Source organism: Acomys minous (genome assembly GCF_964271855.1).
Source record: "Acomys minous genome assembly, chromosome: 19".
NCBI classification, from domain to species: domain Eukaryota; kingdom Metazoa; phylum Chordata; class Mammalia; order Rodentia; family Muridae; genus Acomys; species Acomys minous.
The window spans coordinates 20454130-20481929 of NC_140499.1; the positions used below are offsets into that span (position 1 = coordinate 20454130).

Below are 27800 nucleotides of genomic sequence, written 5' to 3' on the forward strand. Positions count from 1 at the left end.
CGTCAGGATGCAAATGCCTCAATACATAGACGGAAGCTTTTCACTTGACAGCTGTTCTTGCTCAGGTGGAGAAATAAATCTTTTCCGTTTGTCCATCTCTGTCTCACAGGTAAGTTCATCCCGTCAATTCTAAGGTAATCAAACCTGTACACTCTGGGCATCCTGTTGGTGTGAACGCACATGGCGGAAAATGTGGAGGGGCTGACTTCAGAGCCTCTAATGGGCTGAGAGCCCTTGGCCTCTAGCTGGAGCTGGTTTGCTCCTTTTTGCTGTTTCTATTTAGGCTAGGGTGAAGTGGAAAGCGCTTCTCCAGGTGTTACAGGTTGTGAGAGAGTGGTAGAGGAACTGTCCTGGGGTCATATATATGTTCATGGAATATGAGCTGTGGTTCTTAGAATTCTTAGCAGAGGCAACAGCCCAGTGTTTTTGCTCAGTCTCTTTGGAAGGTGGGAGTGCCGAAGCGTCTGCTGTGTCCTCAGCATGTGCTGTGTACACCCAGCTTGTGGCTGTTCTCTGTTTCTGAGAACTCAGTGCTCAGCAAGGTCTTTCCTGACATGGGTGGTGGCATAGTAGGAGGGTGGTGTGCTAGGGAGGAAACGGCTTGTGAAGACTGCAGCATCTGCCTCCATTCTGGACACTGTAAAGATTTCTAGCTGGGGTGTTGCTGGCGTTTGGGTTATACTCCTGGAGACTATGTGAGCATATAGGGATGGTCTGGGCTTGGGGGATTGGAGAAGTTGTCTCTGGCTTCTGACACTTTCTTGTACAGGGCAGAAAGGATAACCTGGCTACTTGTTTTCTTACGAACCAGGGTTGTGTCTGAAGAGAAATCTCTCATGTCCATCAGGCCCAAGAAGAACATCGCATCGTCAGTCCCGGAGCCATCAGAGTTGGGCTACGTTGATATCCGGACGATGGCAAACAACGTTTGTCGATACGACCTCAATGATATGGATGCCGCGTGGCTGGAACTCACCAATGAAGAGTTTAAGGAGATGGGTGAGACTACGTTACTGCATGAACTCACGTTGAGGAAAGCGCTCTTTAGTCCACAGTGACTCACACATGAGTCCTGTGTGGGGTTGAAGCTCATCCAGTCACAGCTGCTTTTGTCATTGCAAGGGTCCCGGCTCGTAGGAGACCAGACTGTGTTTGTGGCTGACACACGTGTGAGGAGACGCAGAGTCCACGTGGGGCTCCTGGACCAGTGGCGGGCTGCTGGGGGATGGTTCCGTGGGGTGGAAGGCTGGCTTGTTTTGGCTGTAGTGACTTGGATTCCTGTGCCTGCTCTGCTTCCACCCCTTATTTACCATACAGGAGCCACAGCCCAGGGAAATCGGCAGGTCTGGTCCAGTACCCTGCTTGCTTTACTCTTACCATGCTGTTCCACTTTTTCCACACCTTCAGTTTCTCAGAGGGAGCCTTACAAAGCCTGCTCTAACCCTCTCGGTTTTACTGCTTTCCTGGTGGCCTTCTTTGTGTGAGGTGTGGCCCTAGCTGAGAGCCCAAACTGTGGTGGTCTCTCTCTTGGCGGGACCTCCAGATCTCAGTTACCTTACCTGCCTTTCATGGTGTGGAGGTTGGGATGATATACAGGCAGCCTGCCTTCCTCAGGGTTGTCTAAGGCTTTGCCTTGAGTGTCTGTGGACTTAGTGTCCAAGACTACATTTGTGTTGTGGAAGCAGGGCCAGAGAGTGATGGCATGGGCACAGAGTGAAGAGTCACATGTGTTTGGTTCCAAAGGTTGGGAGGGCAAGGACTGTTTAAAGTGTGTCTTCCTGTGGAGCCTGCCGCCGCCTGGACTCTGATAGCAGCCTGCCCTGCTGGTGAGCTCGCCAGCCTATGATTGAGTAGGGATGCTGGTATTTCTACTAGTTAGTTATTTAAATGTGTTGACAAAGTAGTTTTCTCCCTTGTTCCCTGCTTCACGTACTAGTGGTCAGAGCAGAAGCAAGCCCGGGGTCATTTTAGAATCCTTTTAAAAGGCTGGGGATCTCCTATAACTGAATGGTGTATTATGCCGTTGTAGAAGATGCAATTCTGTCTTCTGAGCTGGCGAAATGCTTTACACTGTCCTTATAAAACTACGTAGAAGATAGCATGAAGCATTTGGCTAGCTGTAGGTGTCCAGTTCAGGGTCCTGTTCAAAGTCCCAGCCAAAGGACTGGCTTTTCAGCGGTTTAAATAGTTAGAACTCACGTGCCCGGGGCATTAGTACAGATACACTAATGTGGCAGAATAACTCATGTCCTTGATGTCAGTTTGACACAAATTGAACACAAGTTGAAAAATGTTTTTCCTAGCCACTGTTGACCAATTTTTTTTCCTGGTAAAGGTTAGTTAGAAGGGAAAGGAAAGTCAGGTGCGTCCACAACTAGTTAGGAGGCACTAGGGGGAAAATGTTTCATAATTTCATTAGTTGCTTGGAGTGCTTACCACTCTGGTTCTCAGTAAGTTCTTCATTGAAGGAAAGATTGGCCTGTGTGACTGTGTACGTGTGAGTATACAGGGGTGAGTGCAGGTGAGAGCTCACGGGGTTCAGAAGAGAGTATTGGATCCCCTGCAGTGGGAGTTCAGGTTCTGGTGAGCTGCCCTCCTGGGTGCTGGGAACTGAACTCTGGTTCTCTGAAAGAGCAGCCAGTGTTCTTAGCCGCTGAGTAACCTTATCTCCAGATTTTAAAAACTTGTAAATCGGGTGGTTTTATAATAAAATAAAATGTAAGTTTCAGGCTCAAAATAAATCTCCCCCCATCCCCTTTTAGGTTTGTCCCGGCCTCCCCAGGTCTCATAATGTAGCTCGTGCTGGCCTGGAACCCCTTAACATTTTGGAGTTCTTGTATCCCAGACATGAGCACTGTGCTCACCTCTGAGTGCTTCTTTAGGACTCCTGTCTGCACAAGTGTTTTCATAAGGCATTTTGGAGAACATCTGCAAATAGAAGAGAACAGCTCTCTCCCCACCACTACGAAGGCCACAGTAGCCACTTTCACGCTTTTCTGTTTTAATTACATGTATGTGTCTGTGTGGGTGTGTGCAGGTGCAGGAGTGGCCAGGAGAGGCTTTCTGGATCTGGAGTCACAGACGGCCAGTGTGAGCCTCCTGATGCGGGTACTGGGAGTCCAGCTCAGGTCCTTTCCTGTCCCTGATTTTCACCAATGAGCTCCCTTAAGTTATTTTTGATAGTTCTAGAAGTGTGTTGTAATTTATTTAACTCATAGGGAACTGACATCTTTGCCTCAGACATTTTATTGTGTTTGCCTTTCATGGGTCTGATTAACTATGCATTTCAGCTTGGTGGATTCAAAGTGGGGATAGATAAGCCAGTTAAAAACATTTGGTTATTTGCTGTGAAATCTGCTTCTGGGCACCATTTTAAGCAGCAAAAAAGAAAAGTTAAAAACAAAACAAAAACAAAAACCAAAATAGGAAAACCCGAACACTGTAGTATACGGTCCTGGCTTTCTAAGTCAGATTTCAGATTACTGTAGCAACAGTGGAATGGTGCGTTCAACAGAGTATGTGCTTAATATCCTGGGATGCCGCTGCCAGTGTTTTCCGCTTCTCTCGTTAGTGTCTCCCGTAAGGATTGGAGGTGTTTCTGTGGAAGGGCCTCAGTCACTCAATGGCAATTTCTCTGGTGCTCAGAGTTACTTTTACTTACGCTTTATTTAGGAGTTTAACTACATCAGTGTTGTCTCATTATAATAATTATTACTGTGCACTTGCTCAGAGGAGCTCTGTGGCATTTTCCTCCAGGGATGCCTGAGCTGGACGAGTACACCATGGAAAGGGTCTTGGAGGAATTCGAGCAGCGGTGCTATGACAACATGAACCACGCCATAGAGACGGAAGAGGGCTTGGGGATTGAATACGATGAAGATGTCGTCTGCGACGTCTGCCAGTCACCTGACGGCGAGGATGGCAACGAGATGGTATTCTGTGACAAGTGTAACATCTGTGTGCACCAGGTAAGTGGGACAGCAGAGCCTTGAAAGGAGCTGTGTGGGGTTCAGGGGTGAGTCTGTCAGCCAGCCTGTGCTTCCTGGAGCTCAGGATGCTTCCAAATGGGGCCACATCGCCACAGGTGTGCGGTTTAGGAAAGTTTGACCCTGACCACAGTCCTGGGGGATGGCTCTACCTTTACAGCCGGCAGGCACTAGGATCCAGCCAACTGGGAACACTGAACAACAAAATCCTTGAGAAGGTGGTCAGGATCTGTGTTAGTTTTTAAGAGTACCCTGAACGGGTGACTAAAAATGACGGAAGCTGTCTCTGGAACATGGAGTTTTGTTCCTCCTTGTCTCTTCCTAGCTTATGGTGGATTTTTTGTCGGTCCTTGGTGTTCTTGGCTTGTAGCTGCCTTGCCTGTGTGTCTGTGTTTTCACAGGATTGTCTTACACAGTCTTGTTGGATTAGGTATCTGCCTACACAGTGTGGTCTCATTCTGAGTGGTCACATGCCCAGTGACTGTTTCTAAAGGTCCCATTGTTTTAGGTGGTGGTGAAGACCTCAGCATATCTTTGGGGGATATAGGATAATCCATAGCTTTAATATGTGTTCACATATAAACTTAATTATTGGGCAGGGAGCAGGCACCCTTTTTATCAGTCACTTCATATTTTAATTTTATGTGTATGAATGTTTTGCCTGCATGTATGTCTGTGCACCACATTCATGACTGGTGCCCACAGAGGTTGGAAGAGAGCATCAGGGATCTCCTGGAACCGGGCCTAATGGATGCTTGTGAGACACTGTGCGGGAGCAGGGAGCTGAACTTGGACTCCTCTACAAGAGTAGCCAGTGCTCTTAACTGCTGAGCCACCTTAAGCTCCAAGTACCCCCTTTCTTAAGCATTATTTCAAGGTGGCAGGAGAACGTGGTGGTTGCTTCTTACTGTCCCTTCTTCAGGGAAGGTGGCCACTGGGTAACTTAGAAAGGTTGATCACAGATGTAGGGGTCTTCTTATCTCTCATTTAACTTAGGAGATTTGTTATTGTTATTTATTTGTGTGTGTGTGTGTCTGTGTGGTGAGTGCCTGAGGAAGCACAAGTCAGATTCCCTGGAGCTGGGGTCACCCGTTGTGAGCTGCCTAATGTAGGTGCCATGAGCCAGACTTGGGTCCTCTGGAAGAGCAGCAGGTGCTTTTAGCCCCTGAGCTGTCTCTTGAGTTCCTTATTTAACTTTCAGTGCAGTGACGGTGTGCTGTGTTGGGCCGTGTGTACCGTGGACTTTTATGATTTAGAAAGCTGTCCTGAAGTACTTTTCTTTGAGGTCATCAATGACACTGAGTTTTAGGGAAACTTAGAAAAAGTGGAAGTGTTGCTTGGCTCACCTCTGAACTTTGTGTTTTATTACTGTTCTTTGGAACTGAACGTGTAGAGCAGCATAGCCTCCGACTGAGCTACTCTTCCTGCCTTTGCCTCATGAATGCTGAGCTCACCCATGCTCATACCACAGGCCGGAGACCGTGGTCCTTTTCCTCGGTATTTGCCTCTAGGGCTTTGTACAACTCTGAAGACTTCACCAACTGTGGCCCTGTCTCAGCACATCTTCAGGAGAGTTTCGAGACCACGATGTCTCTCTCGCTTTAGTCCATTTTGTATCTGGACTTTCATGTGGTCCAAAGGGTGTTGCCTTTGGGGTCCCTGTGGTGGTGGTTTGTTGTGATGCGAGGCGGCGTGACTGCCACTATTGCGGCTGCATCTCTTTTCCCCGAGTAACCCTGTTGTCTTCTGACATTTGCTCTGGTACAAGATTCTGCTTGAGATCCAGGTGTGCTCTGTGCTTTAGCAATGTGTAAGCTGACATCAGTCAGGGCTGCCTGCCAGTTCCTCGGCACGTAGGTGGCGGAGTTGGCCCTGATGCTCAGGCTTCGGCTTTCTCTTGACACACTTAACGTTCGCTTCATTTTTCTTTTGGTGAAATTCTTCAGGGTTTGTCTTTAAGGCATACATTATTACTGTAGATATGCCTTGCCAGTAAATGAAATTCTCTCTTCAGAGGCAACTCTAGAATGCCTGGTGCAGAACGCTGTTTAGATCTGCTAACAGAATTGCCATTGCCGGCAACCTGACAGTGGCTTATTCATGGCCTCCGCAGAGCGCAGGCCTCCTTTCCTTGCCGTGCTCAGCTCTCATCCCCGTGGTTTCCTTTCTTGTGTCCTAGCCATTCAGATTTCATGGCAGTTGTGTTTTTTTCTGTCTGGAGAAGTGAGCCATGTTCTTGTGACTTGACTTCCTGACTTCCAGTTCACTTGAGGATAAAGTTGTGAATGGTTTGGTCTTAAAGGGCTCTCTGAATGTACTCCTGGTACCGCTGTGGTTTTGTTTCTTCACTCTGCTTATTGAAACATTTGCTTTTTCTTTATACTAGCATAAAGACTTTAGTTGTACAAGCCTTGATTTCTGCAGTTTGTGTTGCCTTGTGTAATTTTGCCAACTTGTGCAAAACAGGCTTTGTTTTAAACATCAGCTAAAGAAACCAAATGCTCATTTTGAAGTATCTTGTTTTTCTGTGGATGGTTGTTCACGTGGGCTGTGTTGGGTTCCAAGTGATGGAATATGTTCAGCTTGAGTGGCAAAGCTCCTTGGTTGCCCACCCTCTGTCACCTTAGTAGTGCGAGGGAGTCTCTGGTGATTTGCTTCCCCCTCATTGTATGACTTGCCCATCACAAAGCAGAGAGAGGTCTCCTGTGCCCGCCTGACATCGTACAGCCAGGCTGGAGCGTTTGTTGGTCACTGGGTGGAAACTGTATATGGATGGGTCTCTTCTGCACCACAGTAGCTATGGTTATTTTATAGTTTTCTCTACTCAAGCCTTCTGGGACTACCTGTGCCAGATAAACATGCAGTTTGTCTTTGGAGCTCAGGCACATGGGTGCTCAGAGGAGGACTGGAACATTTCCTCAGGTTAGGAGCACAGTTAGGTGGATAGGGCATGTCTACTTTGGTGTGGTTCTGTGAAAATCTTTCTAGATGACTTTTCAGTTAATAAATAGGGGCTGGGAAAATGCCTCAGTAGTAAGAGTGCTGACTGCTTTCCCAGAGAACAAAAGCTTGATCCCTAGAACTCACATTGGCAGCTTACAGCCAGCTATAACTCCAGTTCCAGGGACTCCAACACTCTGTTATCATCTGTGGGCACTGCACAAATGTGGTGCGTAGGCATGTAGACAGACAAAACACCCATACACATACACAAACAAACAAGTAAATAAATTGTCAAAAGTCAAATAAGACACATAAGTCTTTTCTCTTTTCTTTCCCTGATAATGTGCTGTGGCCTTGCAGGCTTGCTATGGAATCCTCAAGGTGCCAGAGGGCAGTTGGCTGTGCCGCACATGTGCCCTGGGAGTTCAGCCAAAATGCTTGCTATGTCCCAAGAAAGGTGGCGCTATGAAGCCTACCCGCAGCGGAACCAAGTGGGTCCACGTCAGCTGTGCTCTGTGGATCCCTGAGGTAAGCCAGGCTTCTAACAGCATGTTAGTTGAGATAGCTCTGGTTTTCAGCTGGAATTGGGGGGTAGGCAGGAGTGATACATGGGAGGCAGTAGAGCTGCTGGGTCCTATAACCTCTGTCCCCAAAGTGATCCTGTGAGGTATCACCTCATTAGAGTATGTTAAGTCTGTGGAGGGGCTACCTGGAGGCAGCAGTGGCTTGGGTTACAGTTGGTGGTGTCCACAGATCACCCTGTCAGTCCACTTGGGTTGGCCTGGCGCCTTCTTGGCTGTGTCTTGAGGGTAGCTTTGCTACTGTCCCCGACAGTCTGTGTTTGGCAAACTACATGTGCAGTACCTACGTGTTCTGGGGTCACACTTCTTTGAGTTTTATTTAAATTCTTACTCGCCTTCAACCTTCTTAATTTCAGGTCTGGTCTAATTTATTTCCAGTCTCAGACCTTAACTAATTTAATTTTCATGGCTTATGATGAAAATATTATTTGTGATTCAAATTCCAGAATTTTTGGTGTGTGATTTGGTGTATTTTTTTTTTCCCCAGAGGAAAACTACCTGGGTGTGATTTACACTGAAGTTTCACTGGATCTTTTGGTTTACTATTAACCAGTTTGTAGTTCAGTGTTCCAGGCTGAACTGGGACAATACCATATTTATCCTTGTACAGTTTTACTTTTAATATAGTTATAACTTCTGATGTAATATGATTAAATAAGTGTATTTATAGTGTTTTTTGTTGTTGTTTTTGTTTTGTCTTTAAGTCCTAACACATTCTTGTCAATCTAGAGTTTTGATATACTGTGTTGCAATGAGACAGATGTCTTTGCCATCAATCAGACACTTGAGAGGAGTGAAAAATCCTAGATGGGCTTTTATAGACTGGCGTGCTGGTGTTAGGTGAGGGTCCCTAGGGTCTTCTCCTGCTTGGCCAGTGGTGGGCCCTGGCACTGTCCTCAGGTCTGTGTTACGATTCTGATGAATGGTGTCATGCCCATCTGGCTATCTGGCTATTTTGGATCTCTAGGTAAGCATTGGCAGCCCCGAGAAGATGGAGCCCATCACGAAGGTGTCTCACATCCCCAGCAGTCGGTGGGCGCTTGTGTGCAGCCTTTGCAATGAGAAGTTCGGGGCCTCCATCCAGGTAACAGCTCAGTAAGAGTGGCTTTGTTTTCTTGCACTGTGTGGTGGGGAGCAGGATTGGGCATGGGGCGGGCTCCACACAGCACTGGGTGGCTAGGAAGGGGGGGTGATCTGGAAGGCCACCTGGGTGTGGAGGCAGATCCAGTTAGTCTGAGCTAAGCGTAGTGGCCACTGCTTTCCACAAACAGGCATTCCTGGTAAGAACTAGTCTTAGGTATTCCTTGGCCATGGCACTTGAGCTGCCTAGCTCCACTGTAGTCACTTATATTACACAGACCAGGAGGTCCCCTGGGCTGCCTCTGGGCATGCCAGGAGCTGAGGTGTGGGGCAGGCCTATGTTTTTATACTGGGAGAAACACAAGTGTGGAGCATGTACACACTACTTCCATAAGTAGTGCACCTTGTATGAAGTGGTACCTGATCTGAGTACTGTAAGGATTTTGGAGAACCAACCTGCATGCAAAAATGCTGATTGCATTTGCTTGTTTAGGTACTAGTAAGTGCAGAAAGTCACAAGGTCTGCAGAATTAAGGGGAAATGGTATCTGTTGCTGTCTGGGTCGTCATGTGGTCTAAACTCGGAGTAATTGACTAATGAGACTCACATTGATACCTAGTCAGTTACGATTTGAGTGTGGCTAAGGTTCTAATTCCTCAGGTTTTTGAAAAAAATTGGTGCAGAAACAATATTTGGGCTGTTTCTTTCAGTGTAGAGAATACAACAGGTATAGACATGACTTTTGACAAGTGTGGTCCTAGCTTTAAACAAAATGCCTTCATTTGGCAGAATATGTAGTTTGGCTGATGATTCTTTGAGTAATGAGCCAAACCACTGATTGGTGGTGTTATGCTCCTTTATCCTCATCTTTTCATTTCGTTTTTTGTTATTTTCAAGACAGGGTTTCTCTGTGTAGCACTAGTTGTCCTGGAACTAGGTCTGCTTCCCTCTGCCTCCCGAGAGCTGGGATTAAAGGTGTGTGCCACCACTGCCGGACTCTTTCCATTTTCTTAACAAGCCCAAAGTAGTTTTACTTTTCACTGTTACCATTTCTGCTGTTGTTCAGGCATCCAAAATCATTAATAGAAATATCAGGGTAGGCACTGGGCAGCTGAGGTTTGGCTTCAAGGACCTTAAAGTTGTGGGGTTTTTGTTTTGTTTTGTTTTGTTTTTGTATGTCAATTGGATCTGTTGAAAACTAAAATGATAAATGTTTCCTGCTGAGATTTGTGTTGGGCAAAAGAATAGAGGAGACATCAGAAAGATCTGAGTGGCATGTGTGTGAGGCCCACGCCCGCACATGTGTGCGCCCCTGCACGCGCCCCCCCCCCACGTTGTGGCATACCAGGGAAAATGGCAGTATTTGTGCCCGTGTTAGCTGCTCTGAGCACATGAACCCTGCTCCTTAATTGATGATTCATGGGAGGCAAATGGGAGTCTTATCTTTTAAGGAGAGACAATATAAGGACTTTTCTGTTGCTGTTGACCTTTTTTCCCAGAGCATTAATTTGAAGAAGGGGCCAAGGAACTCTGATGACTTTACATATCTTCACAAAATAGATTGATTTTTATTAAAAGAATTTCTCTCCGAAATGCCTGCAGCAGGGAAGACTCTGGTTTATGTTTCTGTAACATCTGTTTGCTGAATCAACCTGAATAGCAAAACCCAGAGGAAGGCCATTTGGCCTCCTTTCAAAGTCCTGTATAAATACTTGGCTGTAGCTCGTTTCTCTTTAAGGTTAGAATGCCTGGGTTAAGTGTAGTTTAAGCCAAATACAGACCGTGTCTTAGTCATCTGCTCCCACTTTTACTTCCCGCTTGGCTTCATGCTGCTGGGGAGAGGCAGTGTCTTTTCATGATAGTGGCCAGGTGTGTCTGCGTGTGTTCTGCCACCAAAGCTGATTTCACACGTTTCTTGTAATTGAGGTTATTTATAAAGGTACAGATTAATCATAGTGCATATACTTTCGGTGATTGGAATGGAGGATGATGAAGGGTGTGGATTTTATAGTAAAGGATTAAATTGTGGCTGGCACTGAGTTGTATCTCAAGTACTGAAGTGATGAGGGGAAGCCCAGCTCCAGTGTACCCTCTGTGGTCATGTGATGCAGGTTCTGTTGAATGAGCTTAATTAAGCTTTTCAGCTGGCCTGGAGCACAAGCTCCTTGGTTGTCTGTGCAGCCCTGGCATGCCCCAGGGATCCCTTGGCCTCATACAATACAGTTGCTTTTAAGGGACTGGCTTCAGCCTCCAAGAGGTACCTCTTTCTAGGGATTTGCTCAGTGAGATCAGACGGGAGAAGTTAATCACTTTGCTCCTGCTGGCCAGAGGCTTGTCTGGATCAAAGGCACTAAATTGTAGCCCTGTGCAGGCAGGGAGGGAGCAGGCTGTTCAGTGCATCTTGATGAGGCCTGGCCTCTGTGCTGACATCCCTGGGGCCCACAGGAAAGGAGCCTCTGATGCAGTGGTGGTTCTGCAGCAGCTGGGGGACCCTTCTCCATCCTGCCTGAACTGGGTTCTTGCCTCATTCTGCCTTCCTCTGGCGTGATCCCTGGATGCTGCTTCCAGGAAGTCTGTTTGTATTTACCTACCTGAGTTGGGACTTTTTCTAGTTGGCTGCAGTTCGGTCTTAAAACTGATCAGGAGTATGTATACTGAAGAGACTCCTGTTCACATGTGTTTTGATAATACTAAGTGGGTTCCAAGTCTTTTGAGAACTAGATAACCCTCAGAATATACCGTGTCCATAAGAGAGCACATGCTCTTTGAGGGTTGTGCCACCCTCACCCACAGGAGCTACAGCTCTCCCCGCCCCTGCTCTGAGATTTCAGTGCCATGACTGTTTGAAGCAAGCTGTAGTTTGGGTTATGAAGAGTTTTCCTGCATTGTTCCCTGACATTCCTGGCCTTGGTTCCCTTCGAACCTGTTCATCTTTTTCAAGCGCTTCTGTTCAGTGAGTGTGCCTTTGTCTGAAACGGCATGACCAGCCCTGAGGCTCTTGTTGGCACTGCTCTGTAACTGTCTCCATGTATTCTTTGCAGTGCTCTGTGAAGAACTGCCGGACGGCCTTCCATGTGACCTGTGCTTTTGACCGCGGCCTGGAGATGAAGACCATCTTAGCAGAGAACGATGAAGTCAAATTCAAGTCCTACTGCCCAAAGCACAGCTCACACAGGAAACCTGAGGAGAGCCTGGGTGAGGGGCCAGCACAGGAGAACGGGGCCCCCGAGTGTTCTCCTCAGAGCCCTGTGGAGCCCTTTGCCAGTCTGGAACAGAATCGAGGGGAGGCCCACCGGGTGAGTGTTCGCAAGCAGAAGCTACAGCAGCTGGAGGATGAGTTCTACACCTTCGTCAACCTGCTGGATGTGGCCAGGGCCCTGCGACTGCCCGAGGAAGTGGTGGATTTCCTGTACCAGTACTGGAAGTTGAAGAGGAAGGTCAACTTCAACAAGCCCCTCATCACCCCAAAGAAAGACGAAGAGGACAATCTAGCCAAGCGGGAGCAGGATGTCTTGTTTAGGAGGCTGCAGCTGTTCACGCACTTGCGGCAGGACCTGGAGAGGGTAATGATTGACACTGACACCTTATAATGACTTAGAGAAGAAGATGTAACGAGGCGAGCACTTGCCCAGAGCAAGGGATGATAGCCAGTCATTACTTTCAGATTCTTGTACATGCTACAGCATGAGGTTGTGTTGGTTAAATATATTTATGGGCTGGTAAACTCACTGCAGTGTGTAAGATTGCGTGTGGGAGCTCCTCTGTTGATTATTTTCTTTTCACACACTCCCATTAATCTTTACTATTCTGCAAGATGGGGTGTACCTCCATCCCCTGCTCCCCTATCGTTGTAGAGCACCAGGAACATGACCAAGGGGTTGACTCAGCATTGTTTAAAGCCTGATTTTGACACCTGGGATGTATCTGAGTTACAGTGAGGGGGCAGCAGTAGGCAAATTGCTTGTTCAACCTGGGGAGATATTTCCTAGGTGCTCAGGAAGGAGGGCTCATCAGAGTGAGAGAGCGCTAAGCACTGCCTCCCATCTTTACTTCTTGGCTAATTCACCGGGCATTCCCCACGCTCTGTTGTGGAGCAGAGCAGGCTGTGGGTGCTGATGTGTATGCCTGGACTTACACACACCTGTTACAGAAGACAGTCTTGGCAGTGGGGTGCTAAGTCATCACAGAGGTTGTGTACATATAGTGTGTGCCTGTGTGTGCATGTGTCCCTATCTGGGTTATGTCTGTGTGTGGGGGTGTGTGATTTCTCGTGCACAGGGCGTTGGGTCTGTGGAGCCCTTAGCAATCTCAGTACATTACATACATATACACAGACATACGTGTTTGTCACACTACTGGGTTGCTGATTAAGTGCCTGTTGGCTGTCTGGAGCCTCAGCTGCTGGCACTTCCCTCAGCTGTTTGCTGCTTGGTGCCTCCCTCACTTTCCATTACCTCTGGCATCCCTGTCTGGACCTCTCTTCCTGCTGCAGGAATAATTAGGAGTGGACTATCCTCCCCAGGGTCTTCAGCTCCCTTAGGTAGTTTTTGACTGAGCCTTACTAATTGGGGATGTGCCTTCAGCACCTTCCGAACCTACTCCCCTGACTGCTAGCTACCTATTAAATTCATTAATGTGGCAGAGCTGGGATGTAAGTTTTCTGGCCTGAAGCAGCCTGTGCTGAAAGGCACCCAAGTGGCCTGAAACAGTTAATGCATATCTCCCTCCATCCCCTCATTTATTAGAGAGGAGTGATTCATCACCTGCTCAGCAAGAGAATGTGACTCATAGATGATTTGAGATGAGAGTGTAGGCAGGGCAGGGATAGACTACAAATGTGCTTAGCCAAAAGGACCAGTTCTCTCAGGGGCCTGCACCACCTTGTTAGATATGGGGTAGTCGTGCAAGTATTTTTAAGTGCTCATTAGAGGCCCTTTTAGTACACCATCCAATGCTGGCTTCTTGTGATGTCCCTTTCTAGACTTCGTTAGGATTCTGGGTTAAGTGGCTGGTGTCAGGCTGAGGGGAGGCCAGAGCAGGTTGGTGAGGCTCCCACACACCCCCTGGTGGTCAGTGCAAAGAACCGCATGCATTTGTGGTCTGTTATTGAGGAGCAAGGGATTCAGGGTAAGTGAATACTATGATGAGAAGCTATCCTAATGCAACAACTGCTGTAAGTAGGGTGCATGGAGTCAGATAGTCCTTGGGAGGGAAGGAAGAGAAGTCTCATGTTTTGAATGTGTTTGTTTCACAATCACCACAGAATAAAAGTATAGAAAATGCTTGTGGTGTAATAACTCTTTCTGTATTTAAGTTACTGAGATTAACATACACTTATAATTAAATTCTGAACTTTTTTGGAGTTGTCATTTTGCTTTTAAGTAGAATAATGCCTATGATGCATAAGGGAATAAATCAGGATTTGTGCGTTCGAGTGCCTATGTATGTGTGTGTGGGTGGCATTACTTAACATTTATTATTAAACAGTCTAAAGTTCTAATGAATTCAGTGTCAGCTTAAATGGGTTTATTTATAATGAAAAGTTATGTTTTCCTCATCTGCCATGAGGGCTGTCTGAAAATGGTGAAGTCTTTGCCAGGCCCTGGAGAGTTGTATTATGCTTTGCAATTATAAACAACAAGTGTATCAGGGCAGGCATGAGAAAAGAAACATCCAAAGTTACAATGAGCTTGTTTTCTCAGTAAATTAGTGATCTGCCTATTTTTATGCAATATTAGCACATGACAGGCACTCAAGAACCAGTTAATACAGGTGACTGGACTCGAGGCATGTGGTTATTCCTGAACAAGTGAGTAGCATTCATTAGAAATGCAGGTGACACAGTAATTACGTTAATTGCTCTTTCTGGCAAACACCTCGGGGGCCTTGCACACCTGAGTACCAGTTCTGGATCAGAGAGCTAAATGACAGGAATAGATATCAGGAGGCTCTAAAAAGAGATGGTTGGTGATGTGGTGGGTGGTGCTTCAAGTTCCTGAGGCTGTCTTCGCACTCTGGGATTCCTGACTACTTCATCTTCTTGGAAAGATGTTTGGGAAGTTAGCTCAGAGATTGAGTACTAGCTTGGATGAACACATCCTCCCTCAGCACAGTGTGCATGACTAGGCTCCAGGCCCTGGGGGATAGGCCTGTGCATTTGTCACTCGGTAGAACAGAACCTTTTGAAAATCCAGTTAAGATTGCAGTTGTCCCCTAAACAAAACGCATGTGAGGCTTTAGTGTGGCAAGTGTTGCTTAGGGTTCTGCAGCAGCTCTTCCTGGCTGTTTGGTTGGTTGGTTCTCAGGACTCAGTCCCTAATGCAACAGTAACATTCTAGAAACTTAAAAGTGCAAACTGGACATTGGGGGGAATTATTGTTTCTGTGAACTTGCTTTAAGGGGGAAGTGCCTAGTGTCAGGACATGGTGGGTTTGGGTGCCTGCTGCTAGCAGCTGACGGGGGAGGCTAAGTGGGGAAGTTTGGTTGAGTGGTATCAGTCAGTTTAGCTCTCTGGGCAGAGACCATGACTAGATTTTCCCCAAGAATAACCTTTTTGTTTTGTTTTGCTTACTCTGGGGTACTCAGCCCTACAGTGGTCAGCCAGAGCCACATCAGTTAGGCCTTTCTAGACCAGGTTGGTTAGGACTTCTCTAAAGAACACCGACTTTCTTGCTTGGGATTGGGGCTATCAGTTAGGCATGCCTCATGACATATTTAACTCAGCTAAGGAGAAGGATTTCCTTTTGGTTTTAAAAATCATAACCTGTGCTTAACAGTATTAATTATGTAAGGGGTTCACGTAGAAACAGAGACAGGGAGACCCTGATAGTGAATCACTAGGGTCAGTAGAGCCCGGTAATGCTTCCCTCATGTTGTTTGCCCTCATGTAAACTAGCCTGCCGAGAGCATAGCTGGGGTTGTGAGGGGAGAGAAAGCTCTGAAGCCTGAGAGGGGTATCTACATGAGCCAGTGTGCAAAGATGCAGGGCTTGTGCCAGAGAAGCAGCTGTGACCTTTGAACTTGAATTTACAGTAAGATACAAGAAAGGCTGCTGAAGAGGATGTATTTTTAGCATGCCATTGATAGGTGGTGGAGAGCATGTGGTCATTTTCCACTTCTGTCACAGTCATTGAGGTTGTTGAAGTTTTACAGGCATTTTCCTGAAGAAAGGTTTAACTGTTCAGTGCTGGGCAGTCTAGTCACTTTTAGGACCCAAGGGGTAAATGGGGTTTAGTACGTTAATTCTTTTGTGATACATAGTGATAACAGCTGGCTTTAGTGATAACAGCTGGCTTTAGAGTAGGGAACATTAATTCTGGAAGCATAGGTGACTGACCACAAACTAGTAGATCAGTACATGATTTGAAGCAGTCTTATAACAGCTATGAGTGGGGAATCTTAGCACTTTGTCTTTGTTACAAATGAGCTAGAGTGAGAATGAGGTTAGTAGCAGTTTTAAAATGATGATCCACAGATTCATAGACTGGCTGGAGAAGCTGGGACAGTTCCCAGGCATTTGCACACATCACTGGAATATATTGCTACTGCTGGTCTGGCTTTGCTGAGTTGTACCGAGTGGACTAAGCAGCTCATTTGGTCTTCCAGAGGACTTTGTGCAGGGGTTCCTCTTATGCCATTAGCCTGGAAGACACTTGATACAAGTATGCAGGGAGGTAGCTTCTGAACTGCTTGAAAACTACTGACAATGAGATTGTTGGGAAGATACTGTGGGGTGGTAAGCGGAGTGGAGGTCCCTACACTGCAGACTGACTGGTGGGGAGGAGTGGGACTCCGCCTGTGATCTGCATGGCTGCACAAGGGGATCCAGAAGCAGAGTCCTTCTAGTGGTAGGGTAAAATGTTTAAGCACGTTTTGATTTCAAATGTCTGTCTAGGCTCTAGCAGGCCGGTGTGTCTCAGGTAAAGGAGAATTGAAAGCACTGAAGTATCGTTGCCGTATTGCTCACTTGGAAATCTTTATTCTCTACATTCTAGGTTCGAAACCTCACTTACATGGTGACCCGCAGGGAAAAGATGAAACGATCTGTGTGCAGAGTCCAGGAACAGATTTTCAATCTTTACACTAAGCTCATGGAGCAAGAAAGAGTTTCAGGTATGCAATAAACCCTAGCAGGGCAAAATGTAGGGCAGGGGTTTATAACCTTAACACTGCTGTTGAGGGAGAACAGATGCTCTTACAGTCTTCCTTAAAGTGCAGCACAGCTTTTCATAGTCACAGAACATCTTTAAACATTAAAGACTTTATGTTAGAGGGAGAGAGGTGAATTTGGTGTTATACAGGATTTGAGACCTGTAGCATCTCCCTGCTGACCTTAACTTTTCTCTTCAACTTCATGAAAACTGGGATGCTATCTCAAGCTGCCTCTTATATGAGTATCAGCAGATACAAATGAAAACAGGAGCGCATTGCAGTGCTCTTGATGAACATGGGGATAGCTCCAAAGGTGTGCATTTTCTAGCCTGTGGATCAACCTAACATTGCCAATATATGTTAAGACCACTTACTTGCCACAGCCACATGTACGCATTTCATAACATGGTGGGTTTCTGAAGGTATGGATGGATTCTGAGTGTGCTGGGTACTTATTTAGTGCCTTCTGTTTACACTTTTATGGCCAGCCACAAGGGAAGATAAATATGGCTATATGCTTCCTTATTCTGGAGAGTGTGTCACTTACTTATGTTGGGCAAGTGTTCACCTCTGGGAGTCATGTGCTCCTCCAGTAGCTGGTGTAGAATCAGGACCCGGCGTTTTGTGATGAGAAGCCCCAGGAAGTAGGTAGTGTAAGAATTTCATGGAGGAAGTCTGTTTTGGGAATTTGTTTAAGGCAAACTCCTGAGCAAGATGCAGGTGGGTTTTGGGCTGGCCTTCAGTGGGAAGGGTAAATGCCTCAACTGTGGACTGCCCTTGGAAGTTACAGCAGCGACATTCATGGCACTTGGTTGTGTGCAGAGTCATAGTTGATTTGCTCTTCGCTCTCTGTCTCTAGATAACAACAGATGATTTTAGAACCTGCTGAAGTCCAAATTCTGGCTTAGAAGTACATACATGTGACTGAGATAACCTGGTTAGCTGAACACACAAAGACTGAGGGAAATTTTCAATAATAGTCTTCAAGTGTTACATTCTTTTAGTAGCATTAACTTAGATGTGCTCTCGATAAGATTATGTATTTTCCAGAGGGACCAAGGGTGTTTCATTATCTGGAACTTGAACTTTAGTTGCAAAAGTTTGAAAGTAAGTTTTCCAAGTAGAGTCAGAGGTTAACAACAGTGCAGTTTATATTCTCTAAGGTCACCCTTTATCTCTTCTTTCTTCCATTGGAAGCTGCTGTTGTCTTGGATGGCTAATGTTGTATACTGGCAGAGTTCTGCCAGTTGAAAGTTTTGGTACTTGCTATGGGATCCACAAGTGATCCACCCACAAAGGGTGACTTTCCTGCAGCTGGGACAGAGCCTTTTTTTAGGGTAGCACAGGCAGCCGCTTGCATCATGGCTGAGGCTTGTCCTGGGGTGAGTGAATGAGATTCTCTTTCCTTCATTTCGAGCTGAGCGGCAACTACAATCAGATTGAAGGACTTTACTCCTGTGGGATGCTATAGCAAATGTAGTGGGGAGCTCCCTAGGCTGGTTTTTCTTGCTCATTTCTAAAGTGTGATGCGTAAAGTCTCCTGCCTTGTGAGACAGTTTTGGGGAGATGACCATGTCTTTACACGTGTCCTTCAGAGTTCATGGCTCAAACTTTGTGATTCTGGGAATGAGTAGGGCCATTCTTTGTAATCAGAGCATCTTTGGTGGAAATGGTACTTATGGGAGGTCTACTTTTAGATACTGTTGAGAGACTTGGGTTCCAAGTCAAGTAGGTAGAAATTATAGTTCAGACATTGGGCCTTCTTCACCTTTGTTTTGATATTTCAGTAACCAAGTAGATAGAAATTGCAGTTCAGACAACATTGGGCCCTCTTTACCTTTGTTTAGGTATTTCAATAAAAACAAAACAAAAATCCAGTTCACATGTGGTGTAAAGATTGACCCCAGTGACTTTTTTGAGAAAGCAGGCATTTCCATCCAGGTAAACAGCTTGTAAAAAACAAACAAACAAACAAAAAAACCTCTCAACTGTGTTGCCTTTGCCTAGTAAGGTTTTAGGGCTCCTCAATGACACTAGAGTGGACCCTTGTTGTGGTTCATATCCTAACAGGAGAGAAAACATGAGAATTGCTTTTTCGAAGCTGGTCTTGAGACTCTTGCAGAAATATGGTCCGTATGAATTCACCAGTAGTTTCAGACCAGGGTTATAAAATTCATTAGTGGGTATGAAATAAGTTTGATTGGTCATGACTAACATACAGAACAAGCATGTAATAGACTAGGATGTGTCAGGCTGGAGAGGGGGCTCAGTGGCTAAGAGTATTAGTCTGCTTGAATATTCCAGAGGATCTAGGTTTATTCCAACACCCACATAGCAGCTTACAACTATGTTATTATAATAAACTGTAGTTCCAGAGGATCTGACACCCTCTTCTGGCTTCCACAGGCATCGTACCCATGTAGTACATGGACATACATGCAGGCAAAACACCCATACACATTAAAAAAAAAAAAGGAAGTATCAGTTTCTAATGAGATGAGAATAGATATTATCTCATAAAACGTAAGCTTTTACTAGGTTAAGCTATGAAACTGAAGTTTTGTGGTTTGCATAAAAGACTAATTTAACTTATCCTTGGATGACAAGTTGAACCCTATACATTTTGCATTATAATGTACGTTTTTCATATTACATTTAATTATTGTGAACACTCACCTTTATTCACATTTACATGTATTTGTCTTCAATGGCCCTTTGGAGAAAGAAACTTGGAATCTCTAGTCTCAGGAAAGTGACGGATGTGACTGGTGGATGGTACAGTTGCTGCTATGGCCAGAGGAAGTAGCAGCCACTGGACGGATTCTCAATGCATGATTTCCCTTTGAAAATCAGATCCTTTTTGAATTTTGTTTGTCCTTAAAAAGATAGTTTCAGAAGAAAAACATACATAGTAATTTTGGGAAAAATGTATATTGATCATGAAGATTGAAAGCAGATTCTTGAGGAAGGTCTTTAAAAAATCCCCCCCCCCCTTTTTTTTTAACAAAGTGCTTGTGACTTGGTTTGGTATGTGATGATGCTTCAGGTCTAGAACTTTCTTCTTTTGGATTTGCTCATGTAATTTTCCCTGTGGTTTCCTGTTTCTAGGTGTGCCTTCTTCCTGCGCCTCACTGGAGAACATGCTCCTGTTCAACAGCTCTTCTGTGGGCCCTAATGCTCCCAAGATAGAGGACTTGAAGTGGCATTCTGCGTTCTTCAGGAAACAAATGGGTACTTCCTTGGCTCATTCGCTGAAAAAATCCCATAAGCGAGATCCATTGCAGCGTAGTCCTGGGAGTGAGGGCAAGACCCCAACAAAGCAGCCAGGTCTGTGTGGTAGAAGGGGCGAGCTGGGGGTCCCAGAAAGCTTTCTGAGCTTTGAAAAGACTTTTGCAGAAGCACGTCTCATATCATCAGCACAACAGAGAAATGGTGTGGTGACACCAGACCATGGGAAAAGAAGAGACAATCGTTTTCATTGTGATCTCATTAAAGGAGACTTAAAGGACAAATCTTTTAAACAGAGTCACAAGCCTCTCAGGTCCACAGATACATCCCACAGGCATCTGGACAACACAAGAGCTGCCACCTCCCCTGGAGTAGGGCAGTCAGCACCTGGCACCAGGAAGGAGATTGTGCCCAAGTGCAATGGCTCCCTAGTCAAAGTGCCTACAACACCTGCCAGCCCAGCGAAAAGCTGGGGAGGATTCCGGATTCCAAAGAAGGGGGAACGGCAGCAGCAAGGAGAAGCCCATGAGCCCTGCCACCAGCACCCAGACTCTTCCCACCTGGGCTTAGGCCGAGTTCCAACCAAGGAAAAAGCAAAGAACAGGTTAAGATCTGACAGTGAGAACGATGGGTACGCCCCTGATGTGGAAATGAGTGACTCAGAGAGTGAGGCATCAGAGAAGAAGTGTATCCATGCCAGCAGCACCATCAGCAGGAGGACAGACATCATCAGGAGAAGCATCTTGGCCTCTTGATGAAACAGCTGGTGTGGAAGCACATGGCTCGTTGCCGGCCATGCTGAGAGCTCTGATATGGGGGCCAGCAAAAACCCATTGTTTCTGAGCCTATACCAACATATTTCCTTGCAATTCAGATTGAATTTTTTCCAGAGTCATTTATAAATCATTGTTGTGAGAAGTTTCTGTTATTTGCAACTTGTTGAGGAAACAGAAGAGTAGACTGTGACCGTAAGACACTAAGGTGAGGACCTGAACTAACACTAAGAAAAGGAATGAAGTAACTTTAAAGAGGGCCAGGCTTCAATAGCACCATGCATTTTTGTCTTCTACGTTTTTCCCAAAGCACAAACTCTGAATACTCTTACAGAGTCAGATAGAATTCTGTGTAATGAATAAACCTATTTATAGAAGCCCTCACCATTTATAGCCCAAGAAGCTTATTTTTTAGGAATGGTAAATGCAGGCAGCATTTGGCTCCTGGGCTGTGTGGTGTCAATAGCCAAGGCTCAGAAGCTTCAGCAACACTGGGATCTTGCACATGTGGCATCCAGGGGGAAGAGTTTACCCAACAGGCATTGCGGGAAGGAGAAGGGACAGCAGAGCTGCTGAAGTCAGATTTAGGGCCTGGGTAGCAAGGTCCTGAAGCCCTGAGTGGGCTGTGGATATAGTATGGGTGGAAAGGAAGTTGTCAAGAAAGTTTTGTGAGAAAGGGCAGCTGAGGCCCAAGTGTTACTAGTCTGTTTGACCTTCCTCTTTCCTAACTGCTGGCCTTTGGACCCAATTGGGATTTCCCTGGCTATTGCCAGTACTTGGCCATCTGGCTTCCAATAATACAATGGTTATTCAAGTTCAAGTGATGATCTTCAGACTCTGGTGACTCTCACTCCCCAGAGTTAAGCACTAGTACATATTTGGGGAATCCAAGCTTCTACCATGAGAGGATTCCTTAAGCAAAAAAACAAAAAACACACAAAAAAAAACAAAACAAAAAACAAAAAACCCACAAAAAAGCAAAACAGGTTATATTTTAAAATAATAGAAAGGCAATAAGTTGCGTCTTACATTGACCAAGGCTATACAGGAAAGAAGTCAAAGTGTACCCTTGAATAGATTTTCTGGAGTTGGAGTTCTAAACTCTGATTTGTAACTTGGACTTTCGAATTGCAAATGGCAATAACTAGTAAGTTATCAGCAATAATAAATTTAGCATTCAATTTGAGTATAATGTTCTGTTTTTGCACTTCTCATATAGTGCGTATGTATTCAGACAAGTGGATAGTGTTAAAGTCCTGTTATTTTCTTTGGAATTCAATGTAGTTGTGAATCAAATTAAGAGAAGGAAAGTTTGAGTAGCAATGAGATTTAGAATTAAGGACATTTGGAATAATCCCAATTTCCCCTAAATTACCCTTAGTTTGTTAATATCAATGTTCAGATTCCTGATTCATTTATTTGTTTCCATGTGGCAGGGACATTCTGATATTTAATGAGCAATGCTTTGAGTTTGTAGAAGCTTTCAAGTCTTCCAGATGATCGTCAACAACAGAAAAGGCTTATTTAATTCCATCTTGCTATGCAAGTTTTATCAGATGATCAAATGACAGATCTGATGCATCCCATTGTATGTACGACATTTTTCAAACCAAGTCTTAACTTCTCAAGTACATTGTAGTAGCTAATTCAGGGGAGGGGAAGGACGACCCAGGTTTAGATTGACTATTTTTGAGCTGTGGAGCTCCTTTGAGACTGCTGTCCAGATCAGCTTGTTGCTGCCGGTATTAGAAGGTTCTTAGGAGTCCACCTTATACTTTTGCTTGTAGCCTAATTTAAAAATTAGATGTTTTGCATATGAGCAAAAATGTTTTGCTGGATATAGGAAAAGGGTGGACTTGTATCTAGTTATCTTTTGATTACAGCAACAGCTCTGGGTGAAAATAGAATTTATAGAGGAATAATTTGTGAAGCCATAGAAAGAAAACCTAAATTAATCTAGTGAGTATATGGCCTCTCACCATTTTAGGAGGCACCAGATTCATTTGCACTATTAGGAATGCTAGTTTTGTGCAAAAATAATGCCTTACCTGTTTTCCCCCACATTTAGGTTGAAAAGCTTTCAAATGTTCCAAGTTACGCTGAACCAAAAACAAAACAAAACAAAAAAACAAAATAATAAAAAAAAAGAAAATAAAAAATTTCCCCTACAAAAACTGAACAAAAAATTAAAAAAAAAAAAAAGCCCACTCTTTATTACTGCTTTGAAATGCAAATGGTATAGAGCACGGTTTCCGACAGTGTAACGATAGCTTTGTAAGTTAGCTTCATGTCATGCTGGGAACTCTGTATGAGGTGGCCATAAGTAGCGACAGCCCACCTACCCACTTGCATTCTATTAGTATTGAGCTTTTTGTTTGTTTGTTCTTTTGAATCTTCCTTGTGCATCCTGACCAAGAAATATCTTTGATTATGATCAATGTATTATGTCAAAATGTAGGCTAGTTAAACTTTTGTAAAGTTGCCTGGAATGTCATTTGTTAGGTTATAAACAATTTAAATGAAGGGTTTTATGTGTTGTGTACAAATCTTAATTATTTTAAAATGGACAAATTTGTCATTATTTGTAACCTTGTACAGAGGATTTTTCACTATGTGCCTAGCTTGGTGTCCATTCAGCTAAAATTGAAAAAAAAAAAAGGTGCATGAAGAGTTAAAATCAGAAGTTAAACAAAGTCTATGTAGAGATGACTATTTTATATTACATGGCCCAGTCCTGTATTTATTTCTATCCCCTTTTTGAAAGTATTTATAAAACTAGTTGAAGACAGCTGTATTTTTTTGTTGAACTATTTAGTAGAATTTGTGCCTTTTTGTCTGTATGTGAATAAATGCTGTACATTTTGCAATACATTTTTAAGTCTCTTGGACTCTGTTTGTGGTAGGTTTGCTGTCTTACACTTCATGTGGAGAACCAGAACTGTGTGGGACATACTACACTGGAGGATGCAGCCTCACTCAGCTGGACAGGATTCCTAATAGTTTTCTATTTCCCTCTTTCCATGCGCTACCTTGAACTCTCTCCAGGATATAATTTGGGTCTTAACACACTTAAAACTGTTGAAGAGACATAGAGTTTAGGGTTGAAAGGCTCTGCTGTGCCTTACTATTCACATGACCATAGCCAAGTCACTAAACCTCATGAGCCTGTTCCTGTTTTGGAAAAGGCTTAAGCTTACTACTTCATCCCCCCAAGGTTTACAGGTAGGATTACAGGTGTAGGCCACCTTGCCTGGCTGTCTCAAAAATCTTCCAACACCCCTAAAAGACAGAACTGGGTGTAGCTCCGAGGGGGTTCACTTGTCCAGCATGTGCAAGACCCTGGTTTCCATCTCTATAGTTGCAAAACCAAACATCCTGGTGTCTTAGTAGAAGATCTCATATAGTGCATGTGCTAGGCATCAAATGGAGGTAAGCCATACATAGAGTTTTACCATTAGGACCCAGCAATCCGTTATGAATTGAGGCTGATGTTATTCTGAAGGTTGTATTTTATGAAGTGCTTAATATTTTTTCAGAGTGGTTTCACTATCTGCCTTTGAGCATAAAACACTTGAGCAGTAGGTCATAGAAGAGTAACTGACTTAACATCCCACAAAAAAGATGTCCAAGATCACACCATTGGGACGTGGCAGAATTGGGCCTCACTGTAATTTTTAGTTTAGAGTACTTGCTGTGGGGAACAGTCTCACAATCAGTACAGTCAAAGGAACCCTGTTGGGAGCAGCAAAGCCTGATGTACTGTACACATCCCATGTAGATTATAATTAGAGGCAGTGGTGGCATATCATTACTACTTCAAATTTAGTTTGAGTCTTTTCTAACATGAATTATCAACAGTTGTCTTAAGCCTTTATTTCTCCTTGTCCTCCTTATTGACTATTTACTTCCATGTTGCTCGCTCTCAGAAGGCTCCAGAGAGAAATAACTGTGATTCTTCCTATAAGGTCTTCGAGTTGAATAATCACAGTGGCTCCCTAGGGAAATTAAGTCCCCAGGAACCAAAGGAAGGGCCTGGTGTTGGCAATTCTATAATCATTGATGGGAAATGCAGCACTAGGGATTTGAGTTCATGTTTCCACCCAAATCAGGGAGAAAACGGTTCTGCCTCTAAACATTAGCCATCTGCAACAAACTGCCATTAATTGCAACACTGAAATCTTTCTTCCAGTTTCTCTTTAATGCTCAGAATTGCACTAGACTTTACAGCCTAGTCTGTGCCAGAGTTTTCAGAGCCTTGTCTCTGAAAAAGATTAACAGCCATAACAGCCAATCTAATCTGTCCACTCCCTGGTTTCTCCTGCTTTCCATGCAGCCATATTCTTTTCTGAGTGGACTGCTTTCTCATGGAGGAAATTTCTCAGGTTGTATGGATGCTCGAGGTTTATTCAGTTTTTCTCTTTAGGCAGTGACATCCAGGGAGTCCTTTGTGAATGCTTTCTTCAGTGGCCCACTGTGTTTCAGGGTCTCTAGTGTACCACCCAACATTCCCGTTTCTTATGATTCCATCACCACTTCAGGTTTCTCCATTTCTTGATAGATTGCTGCAGCAGCCTAGTCTTGTTTCCTTGACTCAAGCTGTGTTGAAATGAACTCCTGCTTCCTCTAATTAGCTGTAACCTTGCCAATGCGGTCTCCACAGTGACAACTTCGAAATGGCAGATCCTGTCATTCTGTACAGCCTTCAGAGGAACCTCCAGACTTGGTAATTAGACTAGGTTTACCAAGTGGCAAGTACTGGTCTGTATTAAGTATACCAATTTGTTGAGTCTAGGCAGGTAGTGTTCTTTTTGCCAAGGAGGAAACTGAGGCTCACCATCTGTGGAGAGGCCTAGAACCATTCCCAGCTAGTCTGAGGCAGAGTCTCCATCCTCTGCTGCTCTCAGTATGAAAGTAGTTCACAAAGAGCAATTCAAGTGCTCTTGAGGACACACAGGTGTGAACTTAACTCATGAAACCGTACGTAGATAGTAAAATCTGCAGTTTTGGCTTGGCACATTATGTTTAGAGACGAAGAGCACGAAATGATAGTAATCCAGTCTGTTAGGGACTATTATCTGCCTTTTGCCAGGAAGAATGGAACCACTTTAGCTATATACCTTCATATAACGTACATACCTACAGTAAAACAAACGCACATATGATTAGGGAAAATAATACTGTTAGAAATGTAAAGAATATCTGAACTATAGGTTCAACAATGTTTGGAAGATAAAAATTATTTAAAATTAGTTTCTTGACAACAATGCCTGGAATTAAGACTAATGTTTTGACACGTTAACTTGAAGTAATGCAAAGCTCTCCAACTTTTTTGTGATATTAAGCATAACCTAGTATTTAGTAATTTTTTATAAGTGGGTGAGCAATGCTGCTGGGTGTGGTGGTGAGTGCCTGGAATGCCAGCACTAAGGAACTGAAGCAGAAAGACTGAGTTTGAGGCAGCCTCAAATAAACAAAATGCAATGCCAAGTCAAGTAGCAAAGCAAACAAAAATGAATGGCACCGTCATTCATAATGCACTGCCAGTCCACTCCACCCTTAGCTTGTATATGGGTGAGCTTTCACAGTGGATCTACCAATTGGGGGATAGTTGGTTACTTTACCTACTGATCTCACTGGTTGCTCTAATTTCAGGGTAAACAATTTCTTCATGGAGCACTTCTTTCCCTCTGTTGTTTTCCCACACAGTATCTTCAAAGGCAGACATCTTTTCTTCCCCAGCTGTGGCTCTGCTCCAGCTTCAGTGTCTTGCTAAGTTCTTTTTGTTTAGAAAAGTAGAATTTCCCACTACTTACAACTGGTATTTAGGATACAGACACCTTGGTTTTCTAGGGTTGGAAATATGACTAAGTTCTACATATAAAGTCATTCAGGGAGGCTTTCAAGGCACTAACAAAAGGCTTTTGAATTAGGGCTTGAGTCAGAAAGGACGAGATATGGTGCCTGGCCTCTTGAAGATGGCAGATGAATAGCATGGCAATATACATGGAAGCTCCAGGAGAGCTAGGAGGGGAACCTGGAGAACAGGAGAGCTGAGTGTACTTGGGATGGTACAGATATGAGGGAGGATGGCGTTCCTCTAGTTAGGGATACAGAGGGTTCAGGCTTCTGCTTATGACAAAGCTTTTAGCGTCCCGGGGAAACCCAAACTGCACTTTTAATAACAGAAAGGGGAGGGAAAGAAAAAAGTCTGTCTTCCTTGCACTTTACTTGAGCAGAGGCAAGAAGCCATATAAAAGATTATAGTCAGCATGCAGCATATGTGGTACCTGTATCTCGGTGAGAAATGACACACAGACCTTGGACCTGTACCCAGTATTCTTTCCTTCACTTTTGTCCTTCTCTTAGTATCTAACTTAAATGCAAAGGATGTGTTGGCTAGTTTTATTTCAAATAACACAAGTTACAGTTAACTGAGAGGAGGAAACCTTGAGACAATGCCTCCATAAGATTGGGCTGTAGGCAGGTAAGCCTGTAGTGCATTTTCTAAGTTAGTGATTGATGGAGTAGGCCCAGCCCATTGGGGGTGGTTCCTGAGTTCTATAAGAAAGCAGGCTGAGCCATAAGGAGTGAACCAGTAAACAGTATTCAGCCATGGCCTTGGCATCAGCTCCTGTCTCCAGGTTCCTGCCCTGACTGCTTTCCTTAACAATGTTACATGAAAATGTGAGTTAAATAAACCCTTTCCTTCTCAAGTTGCTTTTAGTCACAGTGTTTCATCACAGCAGTAGTAATCAAACTAAGGCAGTGGACTAGCTTTGTCCTGCCTCACTCAGTTACCCTTTGTTTTTGAGAAGCTTCTCTAAAACACAGCTCCAGACACAGGAGGCTGAAGTTGGAGGCCCTCCTGCCCAGCCTCAGTGCAGATTGTTTTAAAGGGTTCCACTGAGCTGCTTCACTCTTTCCTGTTCCCTCTGAAGCCGCCTTGCCTTCCTCCTTCACTGGCTATTTTCCCTTTTTCTTTTCTCTCTGGAGAGCTATCACTCCAGTCCTACTCTGCTCATTTCCCTGCCACCCCTACCCAGAGTAAAAAGGTATCA

The 27800-nt window shown here is 44.6% G+C and overlaps 2 protein-coding genes across 8 annotated transcripts in view; one reads left to right on the top strand and one right to left on the bottom strand.

Moving 5' to 3' along the window:
• The window catches only part of JADE1 (jade family PHD finger 1), a 60518-nt gene extending 36905 nt beyond the window's left edge, over nt 1-23613 (top strand). For 6 of the 7 annotated variants that reach the window (XM_084768863.1, XM_084768862.1, XM_084768865.1 and 3 more), the window contains 7 exons: nt 812-999; nt 3757-3968; nt 7290-7457; nt 8478-8594; nt 11632-12153; nt 16585-16702; nt 19850-23613. In XM_084768863.1, the coding sequence (XP_084624989.1) occupies nt 812-999; nt 3757-3968; nt 7290-7457; nt 8478-8594; nt 11632-12153; nt 16585-16702; nt 19850-20724 (2200 nt within the window). In that variant the 3' untranslated portion in view covers nt 20725-23613. The remainder of the gene's footprint in view (nt 1-811; nt 1000-3756; nt 3969-7289; nt 7458-8477; nt 8595-11631; nt 12154-16584; nt 16703-19849) is intronic. The other variant, XM_084768860.1, reaches the window with a different exon arrangement.
• Nucleotides 22628-27800, bottom strand: part of SCLT1 (sodium channel and clathrin linker 1) — a 140782-nt gene continuing 135609 nt past the window's right edge. Inside the window, exon 22 of the transcript XR_014776753.1 lies at nt 22628-25878. The gene's annotated coding sequence lies outside the window, so the exon portion shown is untranslated. The remainder of the gene's footprint in view (nt 25879-27800) is intronic.